This window comes from Castanea sativa, chromosome 9 (assembly GCF_040712315.1).
Source record: "Castanea sativa cultivar Marrone di Chiusa Pesio chromosome 9, ASM4071231v1".
NCBI classification, from domain to species: domain Eukaryota; kingdom Viridiplantae; phylum Streptophyta; class Magnoliopsida; order Fagales; family Fagaceae; genus Castanea; species Castanea sativa.
In genome coordinates this window covers 3,695,984-3,720,760 of record NC_134021.1, presented here as the reverse complement: position 1 = coordinate 3,720,760, position 24,777 = coordinate 3,695,984, and the positions used below count along the sequence as shown (strand labels likewise).

The following is a 24,777-nucleotide window of genomic DNA, read 5'->3' as shown; positions in this document are numbered from 1 at the left end:
CCTACACCCATTTTTCAACCTTCTTTTCTTTTCTCTTTTTTACCAAAGAAAAACATTGAAATTTTAATATTTTGTGCAAAAAATTAGAGATTTTTATTCGGTTCAAACTAATCACAGTACATCAGCTGCAAATGTGGGTGTGAATCTTCCAATCATACAGATACTTACATTTTCATAATAGACAAAATCTAAGAATCCATTAAAAAAAAATATTTTCTGTTTTCTTTAAAAACTTCATTTTAATAATATTGTATACAATTGTGATGAATATGGCACACCCTCACACGTACAATAACTTCTCATTTGGTGGATGATATTACTGTATAGATGTAGTGACTCGAGTTTGTTGAGAGAGAAATTGTACAAATTGTGTAATTTGTCCCAAATAATTGTCTTAGGGTATTTGTACAAGTATGCACCCATTAGTAAAAGAAATGTTTGTTGTGGATATGTATATCAATTCTAAGAGTCACACCCTTCAATAGTGGCGACTTTAAGAATTTTTTTTAAGGTATTCTTTAAGAAGCATAAATTACACAATTTAATAAAAAAAAATTGATCTTGGGCTTTTTTCCTGGAGTCTATTGGGCATTTGGGCTTGCTATGTTATATATATATTTAAGATTTTAGTTCAAAATTATTTTGGGCATTCTTTTTGCTTGAGAACTCCAATATATTATTAAGTATAACAAATTATGGAGCAAAATTTAATTTTATTGGCATAAAAAAAACTGAGGGTGTTTTCAATTTTTTTTAAAGGGTAGACAAATATAAAATTTTAAAGGATCATGCTAACGAATGCCCTTAGGGTATTGATTAACAATCCAATTTAGGAAAATTTTGACATTATTTTTATGAGAAATGAAAAAAACTGTCAAAATATTAATTGTTTTATTTTCTTTTTCCATAAAAACTTTATTTAAATGGTTTATTAACCAATACCCTAAGAGCATTCATTAGCATTTCTCAATTTTAAATTATTATTATTATTATTATAAATTTAGACCAGGGTGGTCTTGTGACCACATTGGCCTTCAAGTGCCGCCCTTCAACTAATACATTTCTATATGAACAAACTTCATGTCTTGTGAAGCAACATCATCTACCAAATTTATTGCACATGTGAGAGTATACTATGTAGCAAGAATTGAAAAAGTAGGTAGAAGTATAATTATTGTCACTCTTCACCTCACCCACGTTAAGATTATTTTTAAACTTTTGGGACCCCACAACTATTCTATAAAGGAAATAACATAAACTAAAAAAAATTGAAAGTCTTATGCTTTAATATTATATGTCCAATATTTTTTTTTACTTAAAAAACCAATTAGTTTTGCCAAGTAATAAAAAAAAAAAAAAAGAGGAAAAAGTAAAACATAATAATAATAATAATAATAATAATTGTAGGGGCATTGGGCCCAGTAATTTACCAAGGATGGCCTAACGAAGTCTTTTGGGCTAGAAACCCAAATCCGAAGACATCAAAATAATCTTGGAGTATCTGAATGTATCTCATAAAGAAATGCCAAATAAAGATATGATAAACGAATGACCAATTACGTCCGAGGAGTAGATTTGTCCTCGGATTGTTAAGCCGAGGACATAGGAAGAGAGGTTTAGTGTCCCCAGGCTATGTTATAAAGAATCCTATGACTACGGGAATATACAGTACACGTGGAGGACAATAGAAAGAGCGGTGGAATATCTAAGGTAAAGCTGCTACCACCGCCCATACATTAAAGGCTTTGTAAATTGATATACTGACTGCATATATGGAAAGATGGGACCTGAGCATGAGGTTTGGAACTTGGTCCCTGACCCCAGCGGACTTTAGGGAAAAATTGATGGGACAAGTATCGTAAACCAGCATTGCAACCATGAGGTGGAAGATGATGAAGAGAAGAAGAGGAAGTATAAATAAAAAGAAAGACCTACGAAGAGGGGAGAGGCTTTTTCAGTAAGAAAAAGGGCCAATAGTATATGATAATCAATAATTGTATCCAACCGTAGGAAATACTATTATAAACTATCCTCGGATTGTGTCCGAGGAGGAACTTTCAGTCTTACTCTTGCAAATAACTCTTTATTTCGTGTCATTGGGCCCAAAGCCCGTTCTTTTCCTTGTTATCTAAACCATCATTCAAATCTAGATTACAAACCCATCCTCTACAAATTTATTGTAAAATAGGCTTTTCAAGCCCATTTCCTTCCAGTCGTAGATTGAGAATTTGAATTGTGTCTATACAATAATAATAATAATAATAATAATAGACACATGATATCACTCAAAACTCAAAGTCTCAGACTTTTAACTATGAATTTCACATATAAAACACTCAAATTATTATGACAAACAATATTTTTTAGATTATTTAGACAAACATTAGTTTGTCATGGTTAGTTTTCAGTTTTAGAAGGGTTAAATATAACAATTTTTAAATCCAAACTTAAAACAATATTTACATATACTAGTAATATTAATATTTTTTTTAAATAATATTTCAGGGATTCATGGTCCCCTTGGCCTTGGTCTAAACATCCCCCTTGGGTTGCATCACATTGCTTGGGTTGAATTTTTTTCAGTTCAACCCAAGATATAAAAGAAAAGAGGAAAAGAAAGGCAGAAAAAAAAAAAAAAAAAAAAAAAAAAAAAAAAAACAAGTCTAACCCAGCCCATTAACTTATTAAAAGCTTAGGCATTTAGTTGGGTTGGTAGGTTAAATGCAAACACCTGATTCTAGTAGAGTGAATCCAAACATATCCTTAATTACATTATTTTTTTTCTTCAAATTATCTAATTTGAACATATATTTAAATAAGTATGTATAAAAATAATTTTGATAGAATTAGCAAACTAATACGTATAAATAAGTTATTAAACCAAGTCCAAGACATCTTCACAAAGAAGCATTAGAATTGGACTAGCCAGTTAGTCCAGCAAAAAATTTGAGTAAAAACCCAGTAGATGAGCCCATTGGAAATTTGGACTAGCAACTACATATCCAAAAGAACCGCCAATCCTCAGCTGCTGCTCTTTTTCTCTCTTCAATCGATACGACTTGCAGTATAGGAGTCTATAGAGGCAACAGCAGCGGCGGTGATATCATTGGGAGCAGAGTTCTTTTGGGTTTTTCCGGCTGTAGTTCGGATACCCATTCGTTAAGAAAATTAAATTTGATATAGTTTCATTGAATCTCATTTTATTCAATGTGTAAGAATGCTCTAAAATTCGTTGATCTTCGTGTTTTTTAGACCAAATTCTTTTCTGGGTATCAATAAAATTCACTGAACTTCTATATATATAGTAGTTGAAAGTTGGGGACTTGTTGATTTCTCCATTGTTTTACTTTGCTTATGTGTTTGTTTGAGATTTTGAAGGGTGTTGGCAAATTTAATGTTCATGATTAATTGTCTAGAATTCTTACATATACTAACATAGTTTGCCAATATATTTCAAAAGTGTTTATTTTTAGGATTTGATTTTTAAAAAAAAAAAAAAATTGCTGAAGAATTCTCTACTCACAGTTCAAACGTCTTCTCTAGCAATTTCACCTCAAAAACCATAATTCAATATTGCAATGTGGCTTAGGCATATTCCAAAGTTGCCAAGAGTTTCCATGAGTGTGTCTCTTAAGTGTTTGTCTATGTGACTACGTGAGTTTCTCTTTCTCTCTCTCTCTCACGTAGACTTGATTTGAGTATGCGTGAAGGTGTTTGATAAAAATTTCAGTGATAATGCAATGATTCTCATCTGACTTTGAAGTTTGAAGTATTCTTTATGTTTAAAATTATAATTGCTTTAGTGATGATGTTCTTTTACCATAAACCGGTAAATTTTTAACACAAGGAGCTATCAGGTCATGCTTAGCTCTAGATTGGCTCTGGCTTCGAGAGTAGTTTGAACCATTGACTTGAGCCATTGATGATAGAAGATTGTTATTGAGATGTGTGATTGTGTCTACAGGTTGATATGGTAGCTTTCTTACAAGAGAGAGACCCATAACTACATTGTTCAAATCTTAAAATTTTGTAATCTCCAAATCTTTAATTTTAAGTTTCGGAACAAGCTCATTTTCCACATCCTTTTAGGTGGTTCCTTTTTCTTCATACCGAGAGGAGGAAGGCTGTGAACTATTCTAGTTTTCATGGCTACTGAAACAGCTATTCAAGATCCAAGAAAACATGCTTTGGAGGCATTGAAGCGGAGGTTTGCCTTTGTCGAGGCTGATCTGCTACAACAAAAGAACAAAAAGAGTATAAAAGAAGGAGATGGAAAAGAACCTCATAGGACAACTTCTTTAGCAGATAAAACTGATGCAGCAGTTACTCCCTCATTCGATGCTCAACACAAGAAAGGTATTTTTTTTTAATTAAAAACAAAAATTCTTGTATGTCTAACTTTGGTTTTGAGGATCTCCCTTTTACTAGTAAAAAAAAATTATTCATTAAGAAATAAACTTGTAAGGCTGTCTCAGAACAGTCTCAAATTCTTCATTTTTGTATGTCCAATGTCCAACAGACAACTGTTATAAATGGTTTGGCTACTCAGGTGTCCAGATTGGCTCCCATTTTTTTTTTTTAAATACCATACACTTTTTTGGTTTTTGTCTAGTTAGTTGTTCTAGAACCAAACTTTGTAGTTCTGTTATAAAGGAATGCATTTGTTCATTCTTGAGTCACCCTGCTTAACAAGGTACTGCTCTAGGCATGCAAAATTGCATATAGTTTTAGTTTTATGAATTGTATTGAAAAAAGGAATGTAACGTGGTTCTATATGTCCTGTATGTCACAACTCACAAGGTATTGCTTTAGGCATGCATATACTTGTTTTAGTTTTGTAAGTAAAATTTATTTTAAAAAAGGAATGTAATGTGTACTTTTATCCTTGTTCTTATATATATATATATATATATATATATATTCTAATTAATGAGATGGAAGTCAAATTTTTTGTTTTGTTTTTGTTTTTTTTGTTTTATGCAGATCCTGAAGAAAATGCTCCAGCATATTTGCAGCTCTCTCAAGCTGTACATGAGAATCTGCTGGCAACCAATATTAAGGTACATCTTTTCTTTCTGAACCATGAGCCTTTGATCATTGGAGCTGCTTCAATTAGTGAGTTGACTTTACAGAATTAAGAGATGATATATTCTCAGCTCCTTGGCTCACGTCTGCCTGGCATTGTGCAGCTTTCTAGTAGAAAAGGGGACATGGTTGATAAGACTTTACACGAGCTTCTTCAGAATGGTGATATGGCTCAGAAGTACATGCAGAAGTCCAGAAAAATAAATATTGACCATTTCGTCCTTCTTGATAATTATGTACAAGGACGTGGTGTATCTACTGGTTCTCATATCATGGCTTTGCGGATGCATTCGGAACGTTCTAAGAAGCACATGTCCATGAAACAGCATAAAAAATGTGGATCATTTGATTTGCCCCAAGAGCTTCATAAGTGAGTTTAATACTTCTCTGATTTGTTTGTGGTTGTGACTTAATCATTTTTCTCCTTCTTCTAAGTTAGGTTAATGCTTCTCTTCTTTGTTCATGGTTGTGACTTTGTGGTCCTTTTCTTCTTCTATACTTGCAATCTAGATATTATTATTCTCACTGTATATCTAGTAGCTACTTTATTTCATGAACAACTAAGTATTTAGGCTAACCTTATCAAAAGGACATAGCCTCATTTTTTGGAAAGCATACTAAGCTGGACTGGGAATCTGGGGAAGGCTGTATCAAGTTGATCATCTATCTCTATCTAATGTTGAGCCAAAACTGCTCGCTCAGACAGTTGAGTTGCAAGCTTGTAATTTGCATTGCAGTAGTTGTTTGAACTGGTACCATGACTTTATCCTATAAGTATTTGGGTCAAACCTAGGTAAGCAATAATTTTCAAGACATAATCCCATCCTGCTGGTTGAACTGGTTATACTCTTCAGAGGGTTGATATTTTATGAGAGGCTTTATGTGAGGGATCTGTTTTTCTTCGTTCCACTCTTGACTAGTTTGATGCTTGCCAACTGTTTTGAATTTTCAGCTGTAGTTTGTCCAACAATTTGGAGGAAAAGATTTGGAAAATAACAATTGACTTACTCTTAAATGTTTAGATGATGAGAGAATACAGATGGAAATTAAAGTTTACTTCTATATATGATGTAATCCGAAGAATAATTGTTTTTATGCATTTCAAAGTTGATTCTTCCTTTAAATTTTCTCAAACAGTTTGTTCTAATTATTATCGGATGTGTTTGGATAACAGGTATGATGTTTTTAGGCCTATGCATGAAATGTGGAAAGGCTACATGATGCAACTGCTTAACACTGTTGGTTGCGAATATTTTCCTTCTATGCTGATATTGCAATCATCAGTTTCTTATCCTTTGTTATTATTATAATTTTTTTTGGATGTGTTTATCTTTCTTTTATGTGCTTATTATTCTTCAATATACAGGTTTATAGTTTTTTTTTTATCTTACAGGAAAAATCAGTTGGCTCAGTGTCTTCTCAACGCAGATCTACATGGTGCTTTCATTCTAGGTAATGCTATACTCTTTTTACAGCAATCTTTGCAATAAGAGTGCTTGTGGAACCTATAGTAGCTGTTTGCTTCTAGAGAACGTAGAAGTAATTTTGGTGTGTAATCTTGTTATCTGCCTTTTTCTTTCTACATCATGTCATGATGGATTGGTCTACCATGGCAACAGCCTACTACCTGTGTTATTGCTGATGTAAATATCCAGTCACTTGTGGGAGACCTTTTTTTTTTAAAAAAAAAAATACGGTAAGAAATTTTATTAAGAATAAAAAGCTAACCAAGTACACTGGAAATGTACTATAGTGGCAAGAATCAAGAACCCAGATTACAATGATCAATAAGATCAGGGAGGGACAAACAAGAACAAAATGGTAAAACTAAACTTCAATCAAGGAGAGTATAGAAGAAGAAAGACTTTATCTCATGGATAGACCGTTCACAATCCTCAAAGCATCTTGCATTCTGCTCCCGCCATAAGAACCAAAACAAAAAATGCGGCGCAAACCTCCATAAATCTATATTTTGATGTCTACCGAACTTGCGCTGCCAAGAATCTAACGGCTCAATAACTTTACACGGCATAACCCAATGGATACACTAAACATTTGCCTGTGTGCTCAGTACTATGCCTTTGGAAAGAACTGCAAAAATTGTCCTATGGAACAAATATAAGATAGTGAGAATATCAAAACAAACCATGGTTGGAAAAAGATACACGGGTAGTTCCCCCACCAGTGTCCCTTGATGAGTTGTTACTGGCAAGAAGTCCAAAATTCACAGAGAGGTACACTTTATGAGCCTTCAAGTTCATGGGGATATCCTTTTTGCCCATTTGGTATAGCTTATTTTTCAGCCTTTTGATAACAGGGTTGTTTGAAAAAGCTGTACCTACAAAAAAGTGAAGTTTAATAAATTTGTAGTTGAAAAAGTGTGTTTTGAAACCTCCTTACTGAAAGGACACAAGCCTTTAAGTCGCCCCCTCCTGCCTTTTATCATTTTTCCTTTTGAGTCATTTTACTTTGAAAGGAATGTTCAATTATATCTTGTCTGTGCAATCTGAGGGCCATGGATGGTCTATTAAAATGTTCACCAGCTTATTAAATTATATGGATTGATGCGCACATAGACTTAATCTGCACACTAATCAGCAGTGTCAACCAGTAAAAGAGATTAATAAATGAAAGTACCCCCCACCTTTCCACCAAAAAATAAATAAATATATGCTCAAAATTCCCGCACATCTCTCTCTCTTTTTATTATTTATTATTTTTTATATTATTATTATTATTTTGTTTTTTATATTTATTTACTTACTACAGTTTGCTTCCAAATTTCTTGCAGTTGCTGAGTGTAAAGCAACTTCTTTCTCACAGGAGTAAGTGGCATCATGATTCATGAAACTGCAGAAACATTTGGGATAATTACACAAGATGATGTATTCCTAGGTAATTCGTCCACCAGCCCCAACTTCAAACTAATTTTACCATAATTAGTTATAGTTTTGATATTCATGTAGTCTCATACTAAATATGTATGCATGAGGAAGATTTAAATTGAATGCGTTGTGTATATGCTCGTGTAGCCTTTTATACAATTTTTCTTATATGAAGTTGGAGCTCTGCAGCTGGCAAAATAAAAAGTTTTACTAGTATATTTTCTGTCCATGATTTTCCAGTATTTGTAAATTGACAAGGTAGTGAAATAATTATCTTAATCAGGGAAATCTCTTACTATTTAGCAAAACTGAAGGAGTATGTCTTACTATCTAATAAAACTAAGAAACACAAAGGGTTCAAGTGATAGCCCAATAGTAATGGTATCCTTTGTGGTGCTCCATATTTGTGGTTCAAACTCCACCTCCCATCTCCCCAACTATTTAAAAGGTTGTATCCAGTACACAAAGCTCCCACTTTTGTGGGGTCTTGAAAAGGTGAAGGTAGGCAGCCTTTACTGATGAAAGTCACCGGATTATTTTGGGCGGTTCACTTACACCACATCTAAATTAGGGTTTAATTTCCATGCTTCACAAGAGCCTAACGAAAGCAAAACAAACTGAGTGTGCCCCTGAGGTAGAAGCTGTAAAAGACATCTGAAACTAAAGAGACACTATTTCTATATTTATTGGATCAATAATTGCTCTGTGTATTTACATTCTCTTTGTATCATCTGACTTCATATTGGAGGATGCTGCTGGTTAAAGCTTAATTTTTTAATATATTTTGCAGTTGTGCCCAAAAAGATTTCTGTCTTTATTTTCCAAGTTGATTGCTGGAAAGTTGCATTGCATGGGGACAAACTCACTTCAAGAAATTTGGGCTTGTGATCTTGATATTCATCATTGCATCCAAGGTGATTTTATTTTTCCCATTATGTAGGATTTTGCCACAAATAATCAAGAACTTGTATTCTTACTTAGATCTTTGGCTGTGAATATGGTTAAGATGTGCTATTTGTTGGTGGCACACCCAAGATTTTCCATTTCTTTGCATAAATTTCATGTTTGTCTGAAATAGTCCCCCCCTTTTAGCAAGTCACACACACACCCGATAAGTTTTGAACTCATGATGACCCTCCACCTAGCTCTTATAAAGGGAGGAATTGCCAGTTGAGCTAGAGCTCATTGGTATGGGAAATGTTTTTGACAGTGCTAGTACTAGGCTTCAAGTACCTGATTCCAAAATTGCAAATGGGCAAAATGCTTGAATTTATTCTGTTGGGAAGGGAGTTTTTTGTACAGTTCCAGTACTAGGCTTCAAGTACCAATTCCAAATGGGCAAAATGCATAAATTGGAAATTTCTCTGGAGAATGTAAATTGTTTGAACAACCAAGTACTAGTCTCTTGGTTGTTCAAACACGATATATTTCATGTGTTGGCGTGTCATATTGTGAGACCATGGCTCGGTTAGGTCTATTTGTTTTAGCCTAAATTCCAGTTCAGCTTTTAAAAGACTCACTTATTTTAGGTAAAACTGTATTTTTACACATTTTTAAATTGGAGAATCCAATAAAAATAAGCTCATCCAAACGTACTCATCAATATTTGGGAAAGCTAGGTTTAAGATTCTTTCTTATATTTATTTGATTTTCTGGACTATGGTGGTTCAAACATGCTACCATTGCATATTTTGAACGAAAGATTGATACTTTGCTTCATTCATATTAGGGGAAACAATTTCACTCAAGATGGCTTTTCTTTTTGTATTCCAGAAAGTCACAGAATTTATTTAGGTCCAACTTTGATGGAGCTACAGGAAAGCACGAAATGTGTATCAAGCAATATCAGTGATGGCCCGATTCAGAGATTCGTTAAGATCAAGTTCTATGAAAATGTAGAATCTAGCGGTGAGGAGTTCACCATGTCATATCCTATTCTTTCATTTCTATGTGGAGATGGGTCTTAACATGGATGATTGATGTGACAATTTTTGGTTGGCAGGCAGCTGAGACAGTTTTGGTTTTACTTTTTGGTTGGCAGTCGATGAGCCCTCGGGTCTCACTCTCGTCAAGGTCTCGGACCTCGTCGAAGTTCTTCACGATAGATTGGGGATCATTGAGATGCCGACGATGATGGTGATGATGCCAGAGATGGTCCCTAGAGGACTGAAGGGGAAGGGCGGTGGTGCGGCGAAGAAGGTGGAGGAGAAGGCGGAGAAGACTGTACTCGATGTGAAGCTCGAAGGGTTTGATGTCGCGGCCAAGATCAAGGTAATCAAGGAAGTGAGGACTTTTACTGATTTGGGGTTGAAGGAAGCTAAGGATTTGGTGGAGAAGTCACCTACGCTTTTGAAGAAAGGCGTGACTAAGGAGGAGGCCGAGTCGATTATTGCTAAGATGAAGGAGGTTGGCGCCAAAGTTTCAATGGAATGAGGTAATGTTGTAATCTAGTCTTCGCCATTTCTGTGAATTTCTGAGTTTTTGTATGTTGGTATGTGAAATGTGATTGAATTGGTTTCGTAAAAACGTAGGCGTTAACTTATGCTTGATATGTTGTTTGGAGCTCAGTGCTGCTAAGATATTAATGTTTGAAAGAGTTCTTAGAGATTATGGATAGTGTGTAGTACGGTTTTTAGACTTTTATGGCCTGTTTGTTTTGAAGTTTAGAGAGGGAGGAGGGTAGAGGGGAGGAGAGTAGTGGAAATAGTTATACTTCACATTGTTTGGATATTTTAAAATTAGTAAGGGGGAAGGGAGATATTAGTCCTTCCTCTTGTTTGGATGTTTTAAAATTCGGATGGAAATGAGAGGAAATAATTAAATATTTTTAAATAGTCAAATTTACCCTTATTTGAAAAATGGAATTGCAACATTGGTCTATGATTAATTTGTTAGAATAAATAATTATGACTATAGCATGCAATTTTTTTTTTTGATAATTGTTTTTTCCTGTTGTGAATTAAATAATCAACATTGGTCTATGATTACATATTTTTTCTCCTTTTTTATTATACTTTTAAAAAAAACCATCCTTAATTGATAATAATTAAAATAAGAAAAAAAATGTTTAGTTTGTTTGTTTACTGAAAAAATCAACAAAATATTGAATTTTGAGTGTTTCTTTCATTTATTATTATTTTTTTAACATTTTTTATTTTATTTTGCTTAGTACATGAATTTAATTTTTTGAGGATTCAGAGAAAAATTGAGACCCAAAAAAACAAAAAAAGTTAGGGAGAGTGACTCTATGAATTAGCTCAAAAAATAGGATTCTACTATGTAATTTAAATTCAAGTGTTTGCCCACTTACCATTCAGAAAAGAGAGCAACTCAAAATTCTCAAGAGAATATCCCTGCTAGCTACTAAGCAATAGCACACAAATTTCAACCAAAACAAATGACAATAATTTCTCAAAAAAATGCAGAATTTCACGCACTGAAACATTTTTTTTTTTCATGACCATACTTATCCGTTTAGGAACCAATACCACTTTGAATCACGACTTGAGATACTGGAATTTGCCAAACATAGAGCCCATTGAGAATGCCTTGTCCATCTAATTTGCCAAACATAGAACCAATGCCACTCTCACTACCTAAAGTTGAGGACTGATCTTCACACTGGTCACAACTAGTTTGTTTGTGATCTGAATTAGTAATATACAAATACTTTCTACTAGGTAACCGCAATCCCCATTGAACCACAGAGATCTGCCGGACCAAAGACCTCTCAGATTCTTTTTTATCTGGCAGAATAGAACGACGAAGTAATGGCCAGCCGGGTTTTGATTCTGGTAATTTTTTTATCAACACAGAAATTGAACTAGACGCTGCTTCTTCCTTCTGTGCTGGCATTATAGCCAAAGAATTGTTTTCAACGCCATCATTGGAAGAGCCTTCTGCAGATTGCTCACCACAATTATCTGGCAAATCAGAGTTCGACTCACAAATTGAGCATTTCTCCTTCATAGCACTCTCTACTATCCTGAGCAGCTTTAGCTAAGCCCTCCTCCAATTCTTGGTAAGTACCATTCTCAAATATATATATATTTTCCTTTCTCATTACAGTGTTGATCCATATATCCCAAGCTTCAATTTTCTCTTCTTATTAACTTTTTACTATGAAGTAGTGCGCAATTCTATAGTCATCGTTATATTTCTAAAACAAAAAATATTTATAGCTTCATCAATCAAATATTGCAATTAAAAAAAAAAAAAAAAAATTACACTCCCTAGGGGCTGAACAGATGCAAAGTTTTTCTTTATGGCTATGACCCTTCACATTAAAGTTTCCTGCATTACACAGATGGTGTATTCCAAATTCATGACATGAATGATGTTACATAATTAGTGTGATGTAGATATCTATCTATCTATATATATATATATATATATTTCCCCCTTCCTCATTAAAATGTTGATCCATATATCCTAACTTTCAATTTTCTCTTTTTATTAACTTTTTACTGTGAAGTAGTGCGCAATTCTATAGTCATTGTTATATTTCTAAAAGAAAAAATATTTATAACTTCATCAATCAAATATTTCAATTGTGATGATAATAATGTTCATGTATAATTCTTAGTATATGATTATTGTCATGTTTTGTCACCAGTTCATTTTTTTCTAAAGCATTAGTTTCTTAATGTCTTTTTGTTTTTTAAAAACAATTGCAAGCGATTCAATCGGCTAACCAAAAGGAAAAAAATTCTTCACCACATCAATCTAATTAGACTACTCCAAAATCCATTATTCTTTCGAAACGATGAAGAAAAACTCATTCATCAATGCTTTAGGGCTGCAAACAAACAAGCACTATTTTGGGTTGGAGCTCACAAATATTTTGTACAAGATCAAACTAAAGTGGGAATACAATTACTATTATCAATTCAAAGTATGGACTCGCAATTGCATTATTATGTGAATCAAATGATAAAGGAATACAATTACTATTATCAATTCTAAACCAACCAGATGGAAAACAATTGTTGCAAAACTATCGACAAATCCTTCAACATACAATTTTTGGAACAAACACATTTTGCATCCCAAAAAACCAAGCATGCAAGAAAAATGGAGTGTGTCATTGGGATTGTGAATGCCCTTACCCATATGGAAATGAAGAATTACATATAACATGCAAAATGTGCTCAACTAATTTGGAAATGTACAAATTAACCAACCGAGTTTGGTAGAAATTATGTTTCCAAAAAGCATAATACAATAAAATTTCCTCATCATATTTATAATACTAATCTCTATCTTTAAAGGAATAGATCTTTTTTTATCATTAATATTTATTTGAAAACACTTGAAACAATAAAATTATAGTCCTCTAAAATTTTCACCTAGCATGACGCTAACTTCAAATTTATAAAATCTTTTCTATCTAATTTTAAGTTCATTAAATTTTACTAACTTGGGAAGACAGATGATCAACTCTGGACTGACTACAAGGCCAACTATAGTTGTATCCTTTCCACATCTAATTCCAAGGCAATACCTTCTATCATCACGAATCCTACAATATATTGTTTATACAATTATAATGCAGCTTAAGTAGTAATACATTTAAAAATATTTCAATTAATAACACGATCATTAAAAAAATAATCACGCGCAACGTGCGGGTCCGTGACTAGTTGATTGTAATATGTGGTGCAAAGAAATCCGCAAATACTAGAAAGAGTACCAAGTTTCTAACTAGGAAGCTCCCAAAGCTCCCATTCCTATGGCTAATATATAAGTGTTATGCATTTTTGGAAAAATCTTGATGGATTTTAGGATGGTTGACATGTAATGTAATGTGTATAGTATGATTTGTATTTTTTTTTTGGTAGTTTGAATAAATCGTGAGAATAACTAACGGGAGATCTTTCATGAAGAGTACAAAAGTTCTTTTGTACATAAAACTCTTTTTTGGGGGTACAAAAATAAAACTTTTTAAAACATTTGGAAAAATATTAACTTTTAGTAATGTTCACATCCACTATTATATAAATATATTAATCCTCTTTAATCCAATATTTTATGGTTCTTCATGCTTATTTACATATAAATTTAACTCAAATGTTATATAGGGTTTATAGATTATTTTTATGCTTTAAGTAATGCTTTTATTAGTTTTTTTGCAAATGCAAATACTAAGGGTCCATTCAGATATAACTGAAAACTGAAAATACTATAGCAAAATAATTTTTAAATATGTGAATAGTACCGTAAGACCAATTTTTAATGAAAAAGTGGTTGAATAGTACGTGAACAGTAAGTATACAGTGTGAACAGTAACTTTGTCCCTTACGTTGAAAAGCGTGCAAAGAAAAAAAAAATTGAAATGTGTCTTGACTTAAACGTGGAAGCAATAATTTTTATCCAAACAGGTCATAAGGAACATAAGCATATTGCTACCAAGTCTTTAGACTTTGTGTTTTCATTTTTTTTAAAATTGCTTGTGAATGATAGAAAATGCTAATGAATATGCTTAAAAGGTAATGGTTTTTTTTTTTTTTTTGCATTAAATAAATATTATGAATATTTTGATCAAACACACATTATACCTTTATAATAATTAAAAAAATTTCGTGTGAAATACGAATTTACGACTAGTGTGTATACAACTAAAAAAAGACTTATAGATGAAGATGGCTTGCGGAATTCTTAAAAAGTTGGTCCACTACCACTAGTTTGGTCTTTTGTGGAATTCTAATGGCTAATCATTAATTTCATTCAGAAAATCTGATGCTAATGTTAGGGTCTAGGATGTCGGAACATTCACGTCTATTTTTTTGAAACTATTCTACTTTATTATTTTAAAAGCTATTTTATTAATTATATCATATTATTTTATAATACACTTAATATCTCAACTTTTATTTATCTCATCTATTCATTAAAGTATTAATTTTACCAACTCTTTCTCTCTCTTTCTCTTCATACAAAATAATTAAAAATATCCATCCACCGTCATAAAATACAATATAAACCTTTTATTGCAAGTTGCTACAGTAGAGCACAATTGCAAATTTTTTTTGCAATTGCAACTTTACAAGATTGGGTAAATGGGGAGTTTTGGGGCTTTAATACTAAATATTACCGACATATATCATTTATAAGACCCAATTTGAACGCTAACAGCACCGATGAAAGTAAGTCAAGTCTGCTCTAGGCTGTGGGGCAGCTGCCACTAATAGATGAAGTTTGACTAGAAACTTCTTTCAGAAATTCTGCGTAAACTTGGGGTTGGGGCCTTGGGGGCCTTTCTAATTCCAAAAAAAAGAAGGATAAATATGCTTAGAAGGATAAATATGCTTATTATTATTATTTCATTTCAATCTCCTTAACTAAACAAGCCTTCCCTTAATCTCTTACCCTCACTCCTGTCTCATGGGTTCTATATCTGTTCTCTTCTTACTATCAATGTTTCTACTTGCCTTTGATGTAAAAGCCAAACTACAACGAAACCATTCCAGCAATGTGATACCCTTGGGCTCTTGGCTTTCCCCCACTGCTAACCGTACTTCTTGGCTCTCACCTTCTGGCCTTTTCGCTTTTGGTTTCTACCCACAAGGCCGCAAAGGCTTCGCTATTGGAATATGGCTGCATACTCAACCAAAGAACACTATTGTCTGGACTGCAAATCCAGATAAACCTCCTCTCTCTTCAAATGCTATATTGAACTTAACAAGCGATGGTATGCTGCTCCTTCGCACAGAGCAAGGTGAAGAAAATTTCACAGCTAACTTTCTAGATGACCCAGAACCTGCAGATTCAGCTTCTATGCATGATTCTGGTAATTTTGTGCTCTACGATAACTCTTCTAATGTTATTTGGCAAAGTTTTAGTAACCCAACTGACACCATATTAGGAGGTCAGAATTTGTCCAGTGATTACCAGTTGATGTCTAGATCAAACCACTCAAGTAGACGTTTCCGTCTTTGGGTGGACACGGGAGGAAACCTTGTTTCCTACCCTGTAAACAGTACAGATGGTCCAGAAAATGCCTATTGGTCCGTGTATACTTTTGCTGGCCCTATTGTTTCTCTGAGTCTTAACCAAAGGGGTCTTCTACGCTTAATCGACGACAGTTCCACCTTAATCATTTTGGCGAATGAGTCCTACCCTGGCAAGAAAGAAATCAGAATTGTATATCGTGCAATACTTGATTCTGATGGAATTTTTAAGTTGTATTCACACCACTTTTGGGGCAATAGTTATACTAGCTCAAACGTGTCCTTGGAATGGTCAGCTGTGCATGATCAATGTGAAGTAAATGGTTTTTGTGGCCTGAACAGTTACTGCATAGGCACAGGCTACAAAGCTGAATGTCGCTGTTATCCTGGGTTTCATTTCATGGACCCCAAAAATAAGTTGTTGGGCTGTTTCAACAACTTCAGTGAAGATGGTTGCAGCAAAGGCCCAGTGATACCCTACGACATTACTGCTATACGTAATATATCCTGGGGTGATTTTCCTTATTCAGTGGTAAGTACAAAACAGGAAAACTGTTACAAGTCTTGCCTTGGAGACTGTAATTGTGGGGCTGCATTTTATCTTTACAAGAATGGCACATGCAATAAATATAAGCTTCCACTTAGATATGGGAGAATTACAAATATACCAGTTATAGCTTTCTTTAAGGTGATTCCGGCCAATCGCCCACCAAATCCAGTAATCCTGATGGATAGCAAAAAAAAGATCATATTGATTCTTTCCGTAACTTTGGGTTCCATTGCATTGTTGTGGTCTGTAATTGCAATATCTTGTTTCTTCATTTATAGGCATCAAGTTCATAGGTACAGAAAGCTGTCGCCAGAAAATGTGAATGTGGAATTTGCTGAAAATTTTACCTTGCGTTCATTTTCTTACAACGAGCTTGAGAACGCAACAAATGGATTCAAGGAAAAGCTAGGTGGGGGTTCTTTTGGATCAGTTTATAAAGGGTATGTCTCTGAAGCAAACAAAACTATTGCCGTTAAGAGACTAGAGAAATCTGTGGAAGAAGGAGGAAGGGAGTTTCGAGCTGAAATGACTGCCATTGGACGAACTCATCATAGAAACTTAGTTCAGTTGCTTGGTTTCTGTATTGAGGGGTCTAGAAAACTTCTTGTGTATGAATACATGTGCAATGGTTCACTTGCAGATCTTCTCTTCAAGGCTGAGAAGCGCCCCCTTTGGAAGGAAAGAGTGAGAATTGCACTAGAAGTGGCTAGAGGGGTCTTCTATCTACATCAAGAGTGTGAAGTCCATATCATCCATTGCAATCTAAAACCTCAAAATATACTCATGGATGATACGTGGACTGCAAAGATCTCAGATTTTGGATTGGCAAGGCTGTCAGTGCCGAATCAAATGAGAATTGCAATGGGCATCGAAGGGATAAGTGAGTACTCTGCACCAGAATGGCAAAAGAATGCCCTGATATCAGTAGAAGCTGACATTTACAGTTTTGGCTTAATGCTTTTGGAGATTGTATGTTGCAGAAGGAGCATAGATGTGAATGTTTTAACAGCAGATGAGATACTTCTTTCTAACTGGGTATATAATTGCCTTGTGGCTGGACAGTTGGATAAGCTTGTGGAAGATGAAAATGTAGACATTAGGACACTAGAAAGAATGGTGAAGGTTGGCTTGTGGTGCATTCAAGAAGATCCAACTTTGCGTCCTCCCATGAAGAATGTAATCTTGATCTTGGAGGGGACAATGGATATAGCGGTCCCTCCATCTCCAGCCATTTCTCATTCTTGATATGTTTACCTTATATTCGCAATCATGTGTATGTTTGTATAAGCTTACTTCGTACGTTTGGTTTTGGTTTTGGTTTGGTTTGGTTTTTATTTTTATTTTTTATAAGTAGTTATGTGCATCTGTTCTCCTGCCCCTCGCTCGTGTATGGATATTTTTAAATATAGAAGTCATTTAATCATTTATTTCTATTACTAGTGTTGATATTAGTTGCAAACGTAATATTTATTTAAACTAGTGTGTAACCCTGTATATATGCACAATTCAATTAAAAATAATCACAATTATATAATTCGAATTATACTGTTTTTTTTAATAAGAGATTCAAGTTATACATGGTACTAGTTTACATTTTTTTTAAACCATACATTTCTAAAATATGTAATGGTTTCTCATTTTATATATATATATATATATATATATATATATATATATTGATTACATTTTAATATAAAACTATATATTCTACCATTTAATGAAAATATTATATATTATATATTATATATTATATATTATATATAAAAAGGTAGATACCTCACATGAAAAAGTACGAGGTTTTGTCAAAAGACGCATTCTATATAAAGATAATTGAAATATTCCTAAGTGTCACATTAGGGATTAGAACAAATTAAATATTGATTTTTTGTTTTATTTGGTTTAATGTTTCAAGTCTTTTTTAATTAAAAAATAAATATTCTTTGTATCCTTTAATTCAATGTTCAATATTTTTCATCCCTCACACATACAAACAAAACTCTTTACATTTTAATTCATCATTTTCACCTCCTGCACTTCTACTCCTTTTATATATACTTACCCATAGTCTTTCATGTCATTTCATGTCAAATACACATAAACCAAAAACGTTATCATTTACTTTCAATCTTTTGACGACACCTACTTAGCTCTAACATTGTTGTCGCATCTAATCCTAACACGTATGAGTTTACTACAACTAAGGAAGAGGGACTTGCATTTTATATTGAGTGACAACGACAATTAAGATTTTGATGTTAAGGTTAGACGTTGTAAATATGTGAGTTTTGTAAATGATATGATTAACTATCAATGTTTGGGATGTGAATTTTGTTTTAGAGTTAAGGAGAAAGAGATAGACACATTTTATATTAACTTTTATTCTATAATATTTCTCCAAAGTTTTTTTTTCTCATTATTTCACTTGAATAATTATAATGGATATGTATGTACAATTTATTATTAACTCATTACTAATAAAGTTCTACAACAATTATGCTATAATACATGTACAACATTCTCCAAATCATTTTATATAAAATATTACAATATTACCCGTGCATTGCACGGATAACTTACTAGTTATAATAAATGCCTAATGTGACAATCTATAGTTAGATACAAACATAATCATAATAAATGCATAACAATTTTTATATATATATATATATACAAGATAGATATTTTACTCTAACCTAATCTAAGTGTATATGTGCATGAAACTCCCTCTTGGAGACTTGAACCCCGATCCTTACCCCCACATCTTACAAGCATTTATACTTATGGAACAACCATCGTGTCAAAGGTGCACAGTGGTAATTCATAATAATAACTATCATAATTATCAATTTTCATATTTGAAAAATAAAAATCTTTGAATGGTATATAGTTTCATTTTCCTCAAAAAGAAAAAATCGTACTTTCATGTGTAATTGTTCAAGGAAAATGCTAGAGTTATAAAATATTTAACAAAATTTTTCACAAACTATTGATGTGATGAGTGGTTATTTATAAATGAAAATGTGATGCTAATGGTGAACCCAGATCAAAACTAGTAAAAATTTGTCACAACAACAGTTATAAAAAAGTCCACTATTTATGTTAAAGAAAGGAATACACATTTATTGTACTTCTAGAGCATTGAATAATTGCTCATAGTTTCATATACAAAAGCAACCATAATAAATACCATAATTATCAAATTTTATATTAAAACCAAAAAAGAAAAAAAAATCATATTATGTTAAACTTTCCTATGCATTACATGATTGTCAACTAGTATATACTATATTGGACAAATGTTTCCTTCAAACTATTAAGTAGACCATGTGACTAAAAATACATATAAATAGTTTTTAAAGTTACCACATAATAGACAAGAGGAACTTTCCTCAAATCAATTATATATATATATATATATATAGAGAGAGAGAGAGAGAGAGAGAGAGAGAGAGAGAGAGAGAGAGAGAGTATCATCTAGTGTAACTTTATAAATGTTACGTCTTTTTTATACTGTAGATTTATAGGAAAGTCAACACTTGATAGAATCTCATATTCTCTCATATGAAATCTTTCCTTTTATCTATGTCTATATTACTATTTAAGGGATTTTCCCTGTTTGGGATGAACTTTTCAGTAATTCAAAAATACCCTACACTTTAAGTAGAAATAAAACTTGAATATAACATGGTAAAAATACATTTCTAAAACATTGTCTATAAAATAGAATCACTCTTATGTTGATTTTTAAATTGAGTATTAAAAGTTTCTTTTTTATAAGAAAGTATTAAGAGATGTGAATTCCTTCAATCACTCCACATTTACACTTTTCTCTTCTTCTTCTTTTCCTTTTTTTTTAATTGACCGCGTTTTTTTTTTAAATGGTTATCTCTTTCAAATGAGGGGTTTCATTGCCATAAACTTTTTACTACTTATCAAAAAACATTTTAGGAGATAATTTTTCTTTACATAATATTAGGTTTCCTTTTTCCTAAAAATTACTCCCTTCGTCCCAAATTGTGTTGACCTTTATTTTATAGTTTACTAATTTTTCTATTATGCCCTATTTTATTTTTGGGAGCATTTAAAAAGAAAAGAAAATCTAAACAAAAGCATTGTAGTAGCCAGGAGTAATTCATTTAAAGGATAAGATTGAATTTGAAAGCAAGACAATAGTGTTTGTATTGTATTAGGAGTTTTTTTTTTTAGGTTTTATTTTATTTTATTTATTGAAAAGAATACCCAATTACCCAACACTAACTGTGAAAGCCCTTTTCCTCAACCAAAAAAAAAAACAAGTGAAAGCTCTTCTAATCACGGCTTAGTTTGTAATAAAAAATAAATAAAAAAGAAAGAAAGAAGAAAAAAAAAAAAAGATCCAAAAGAGGTTTATTCCAATTGGTAACTTCGTATTTCAAATTTTTGATAACTTCTTTAAAAATTTTAAAAAAAAATTATACGATAGAAATTTTTTATAACTTTGTTTAAGGGTAATTTCGAAAAGACAAAACAATAAATGATATTTCCTTAAAAGTTGGATTTTCTAAAGAAGACAAAAAATTTGGGACAAAGGGTACACTATCTCTAAATTAGATATATCCCAGCAATTTATATATATATATATATATATATATATATATATATATATATATATATAAAGATAAATCTTATTCATTTACTACAATAAATACGTAAAATTATGTTCCATTTTAAAATCCCACTAAGGGTTCGTTTGGATAAGTTGTTTGAAAAAGTGTATTTTTAAAATAACATTTTTAAAATGTGAGTTTGGAAAACACAAATTTGAAAATTACAATAAAATGTTTGGCAAAACTTGTGTATGGTATTAGTCCAAAATTGTTGTTTCAGTGCAAATTACCAAAAAGGGCTTATGGACTTAATTCTGATGTTGATGTTATTCTATCATATTTGAAGTGGCTCATGAAAATAATGTTCACTTTCCCTCTAGCCTTTCCTTAAAAAAAAAATTAAAAAGCTAATATCAAAAGCAAAAAAAAAAATTAAAATGCCCCCAATTACTTTCCCTTCCCACAAAGCTAATATCAACTTCAAATAAAGAAAGTGAAAAAGAGATAGCAGATAGAGAGTGTAGACACCTTATTTTGTACCCGGTTAATAAATTTTAGTCTCCGATCCCAATGATGAGTTTGACATGTCTACAAAAGGTAATTGAAGTTATTTTGATAGTTTAGAAGAAATCACAGCTCAAAAGTGCTCAAATCGCTTTGAAAATGATGCTGAAAAATGATATTTTCTCACTGTTTTGACCATAACTTTTGATCCACATGAGATTTGTTTCATTAGAAAGTAGACATTATGGGCTTCAATTTGAACACAAATTTTGCCTAATTTGAATTTATATTGAGTGAGTTTTGATTATTTGAAGTTGGACCATCAAAGCTGTCAAAATTAGAGTATTTGGGGAAGCATGCGTACGCAAGCCGATTTTCTGGGTTCCAAAACTTCAATTTTAGGGGCCCAAAAAATCATTCTTTGATGTGGACCAACTCCGAGACCCTTGGGAACATCCAAAGACATCTAAAAGGCCCTGAAGACCCTAGTTTGAACATATAAATACAACATTATGTCTCCAAACTCAAACCCTAGCTAGAGAGAGTTTATTTTTTTACCTAAACTCTTTCTTTCTCTAAATTTTCTGCACACACAGCACCTAGCACGATTTTTGTTCTTCAAAAAACCTCTCTCTTGTAGTCTTAAGGCAGAATCTATTTTCTAATCGTTTTCAAAGCCTTTTTTCAAACAATCTTTTCAAGAATATCCTTTTATTTTGAGTTGTGATTACCTATGAATTATTGAATCCTTTGATTCTTTTGATTATCATTGAATCTTGTTGTGTAGGCATTGAGGGGCCGATTAAATATCAATCAAGTTGTGTTCCATAAGCAAGGTGGGTCTCTTTTCATAGCTCTTAATTTGAATTTTTATAACTTGTATTCTTGTTATTCTTAATTTGATTTATTTGTTATACATACTTAGAAATATGTTTTGCTTTGTTTGATTTTGTTTTGTTGTGTCTTACCATATTTTGAATGAAGAGTTGAATTAAATATTAGAAGTATGCTAGGTTTTGTTTGATTATTATTCATTGCTTGCTTTAAAACTGTGTTTTTGAGAGCGTATGCATGGCATGTGTACACATACTTGAGGCATGCGTACATATACTTCATGTATGCGCATGCATACTCGTGCCTAGAAACGCAGATTTAGGGTTCTTGCTATTTTATTTGTTTTACTTAGTTTTAATCACATGTTTAGCATTAGGGTTAGTAGTATAACATGTTTCACATGCTTAAATTGATAAATTGATGATTAGGGTTTATAATTTGATGAACCACATGAACATTCATGAGAATTTGAACATGCATTAATGCATAGGTGCTGAGGTGTTATAATGTAGCGGAGTAAGTGAGATAAGTCATGCACAATTACACGAGCATCCATTTGATTTGGATGATGAACATGGTGAACTTTCTTGATTGATGAACATGATAAATGTGCTTGATTAATTCCCTTGATTAGTGATACTGTTTTGTGATGTGCTCGCTGCCCTTGGGTATATATTGCTAGATGAATGATAGGGTTTTATGCTATGGACGAGTGTGGGACATATGCCATGTTTGGATGTTAGATGCATGTTAGTGTGTGCAAGTTTAAAATAACATATTAGAGGACTTTTTGATGGAATTAGGATTTGGAACACAATAAGTGGAGGCCGACCCATGGGTCGGGTGGGGTTGGGTGCCTAACACCTTCCCATCCCCATACCTAAACTCTGAACACGTTCTCTAGTAAAGATCAATCCTTCCACAAGAGTGCTATATTTATGGTTCCTAGACCTAAACTAGGTGGCGACTCCATTTACACCCTCCGCCATGGTCCACCCTAGGTCAAGACGTACTGCCCATAGATTTGGGGAAACCAAAAGCATTATCAAAAGCACTTGTGAGATTTCCTTCACAAGGACATGCAAGCTTGTTCTTGTGAATTGAAATTCAAAACAAAACCCATCACAAATAGTAGCCACAACCCATCTCCAACCCAAAATGAAACTCATCACCAATAGCAGCTACAACTCATCATTAAAAGAAACCCATCACTTCTGCCTTCACCAATCCTAACACTAGCAGTGGCAATGGACTCCAACCTAATGGTGCATCTTCGACGACCTGAAGAAACTCCTCAAAGGAGACAACTTTTGCAGTCCTCGTTGGGTGGTTGAGTCATGCAACGACTGATCATCGCGATGGAGGTTTGGTCTCGTCAGTGGTTAGATTGCGGCGGTGGCAAGGTAGAGAGAGTGGAACAGGTGGTTCAAGCTCTCCCCACCATTTGGTTTCTGAGGAATCGTAAAAAAAAATAATAAAAAATAATAAAAAGAAGAAGAAGATTGGCCCCAACTAACCCAAATCATTGGTCACGATGGAAATTGCTGTTTTTTTTTTTTTTGGTCATTTCTAAATTGGAAATTTACTTCTTCTTCTTCTTTTTCTTTTGTTGATAAAATCTGGTTATTTACTTGATTTGTGGTCATTATGATTTAGCTTTAGGGAGCTAATTCTGGGTTATACTCCTTTTAGTTCGGCTTTTTCTATTTCCAAGAGAGAGAGAGGACTTTGTGTTTGAATAAAAATCAAACCCAGCAATTTCAATTGAAAAACAAACCCACCGAACAATGGTTGTATTGAGTTTTTTAAAAATGTTTGTATTATGTTTGGTTGCCAAGAAAAGAAAAGAAAGTGTAATTCTTATTATTTTTTTCCTTTAAAAAAAATATAATTTCTTATAAATGCTGATGTGGAAATTTTTTTTATGTTGATTAAATTTGTTTAATATTATTTTATAAGCCGTGTAAGTGTGAAATATGTCAACAATGCACATTGTTTAACACGTAGGCATTTTTCGTAAGTGAATTAACAATAGATACCAAATTGATTGTAAGCTGAAAATAACAAGAATCAAATTAATTACTATCAAAATATAAGGACCAAATTGATCATGATCTCAAAATATAAGGATCAAAATGATATTTTCACCATTAAATATTCACTCTTTATATATATTTATATATGATTACTTTACAATTTGAAAATTATTAATAAATTATTAATTTTAAGAAGAAAAAAAAAATAGAAGAGCGTTTGATTTGTTTCCAAGTGTTGGCTCAATATAAAAACCGTGCTCTTTGGGAAATAGGGTCTTCTCCATTTTAAGTCAATTCCATTTTAACACGTCAAATGGAAAGACCCAAACCCGCTCACTGGCCTATTGT

At 32.8% G+C, this 24,777-nt stretch overlaps 3 protein-coding genes across 5 annotated transcripts; all 3 read left to right on the top strand.

The window, feature by feature from the left end:
• Positions 1 to 2,974: 2,974 nt before the first annotated feature.
• On the top strand, positions 2,975 to 8,884 carry LOC142611065 (ribonuclease MRP protein subunit POP4-like). 3 transcript variants are annotated; one of them, XM_075783089.1, is made up of 8 exons: positions 2,975 to 3,211; positions 4,090 to 4,356; positions 4,984 to 5,060; positions 5,190 to 5,455; positions 6,260 to 6,323; positions 6,479 to 6,537; positions 7,877 to 7,980; positions 8,761 to 8,794. In XM_075783089.1, the coding sequence occupies exons 2-7, from the start codon at positions 4,146 to 4,148 to the stop codon at positions 7,881 to 7,883; spliced, it is 684 nt and encodes a 227-aa protein (XP_075639204.1). In that variant the 5' UTR covers positions 2,975 to 3,211; positions 4,090 to 4,145; the 3' UTR covers positions 7,884 to 7,980; positions 8,761 to 8,794. The 3 variants fall into 3 exon arrangements, with proteins under 3 accessions (XP_075639204.1, XP_075639205.1, XP_075639206.1); XM_075783090.1 differs by having other exon boundaries at positions 6,260 to 6,327; XM_075783091.1 differs by lacking the exon at positions 6,260 to 6,323 and having other exon boundaries at positions 8,761 to 8,884.
• Positions 8,885 to 9,775: 891 nt separating this feature from the next.
• Positions 9,776 to 10,403, top strand: LOC142610496 (uncharacterized). The gene is made up of 2 exons (XM_075782309.1): positions 9,776 to 9,878; positions 10,012 to 10,403. Exons 1-2 carry the CDS (start codon positions 9,776 to 9,778, stop codon positions 10,401 to 10,403), a joined length of 495 nt encoding a protein of 164 aa, XP_075638424.1.
• A 4,880-nt stretch (positions 10,404 to 15,283) lies between these two features.
• On the top strand, positions 15,284 to 17,942 carry LOC142609897 (G-type lectin S-receptor-like serine/threonine-protein kinase LECRK1). The gene has a single exon (XM_075781626.1). The coding sequence runs from the start codon at positions 15,354 to 15,356 to the stop codon at positions 17,712 to 17,714; it is 2,361 nt and encodes a 786-aa protein (XP_075637741.1). The 5' UTR covers positions 15,284 to 15,353; the 3' UTR covers positions 17,715 to 17,942.
• Positions 17,943 to 24,777: the final 6,835 nt, after the last annotated feature.

Excerpts from the sequence above, each read along its gene's own strand:
- LOC142611065 (XM_075783089.1), top strand. The coding sequence starts at position 4,146 with ATGGCTACTGAAACAGCTATTCAAGATCCAAGAAAACATGCTTTGGAG. Across the intron at positions 4,357-4,983 it reads CGATGCTCAACACAAGAAAG|ATCCTGAAGAAAATGCTCCA; the intron begins GTATTTTTTTTT and ends TGTTTTATGCAG. Across the intron at positions 6,324-6,478 it reads TGATGCAACTGCTTAACACT|GAAAAATCAGTTGGCTCAGT; the intron begins GTTGGTTGCGAA and ends TTTATCTTACAG.
- LOC142610496 (XM_075782309.1), top strand. The coding sequence starts at position 9,776 with ATGGAGCTACAGGAAAGCACGAAATGTGTATCAAGCAATATCAGTGAT. Across the intron at positions 9,879-10,011 it reads TGAAAATGTAGAATCTAGCG|TCGATGAGCCCTCGGGTCTC; the intron begins GTGAGGAGTTCA and ends TTTGGTTGGCAG.
- LOC142609897 (XM_075781626.1), top strand. The coding sequence starts at position 15,354 with ATGGGTTCTATATCTGTTCTCTTCTTACTATCAATGTTTCTACTTGCC.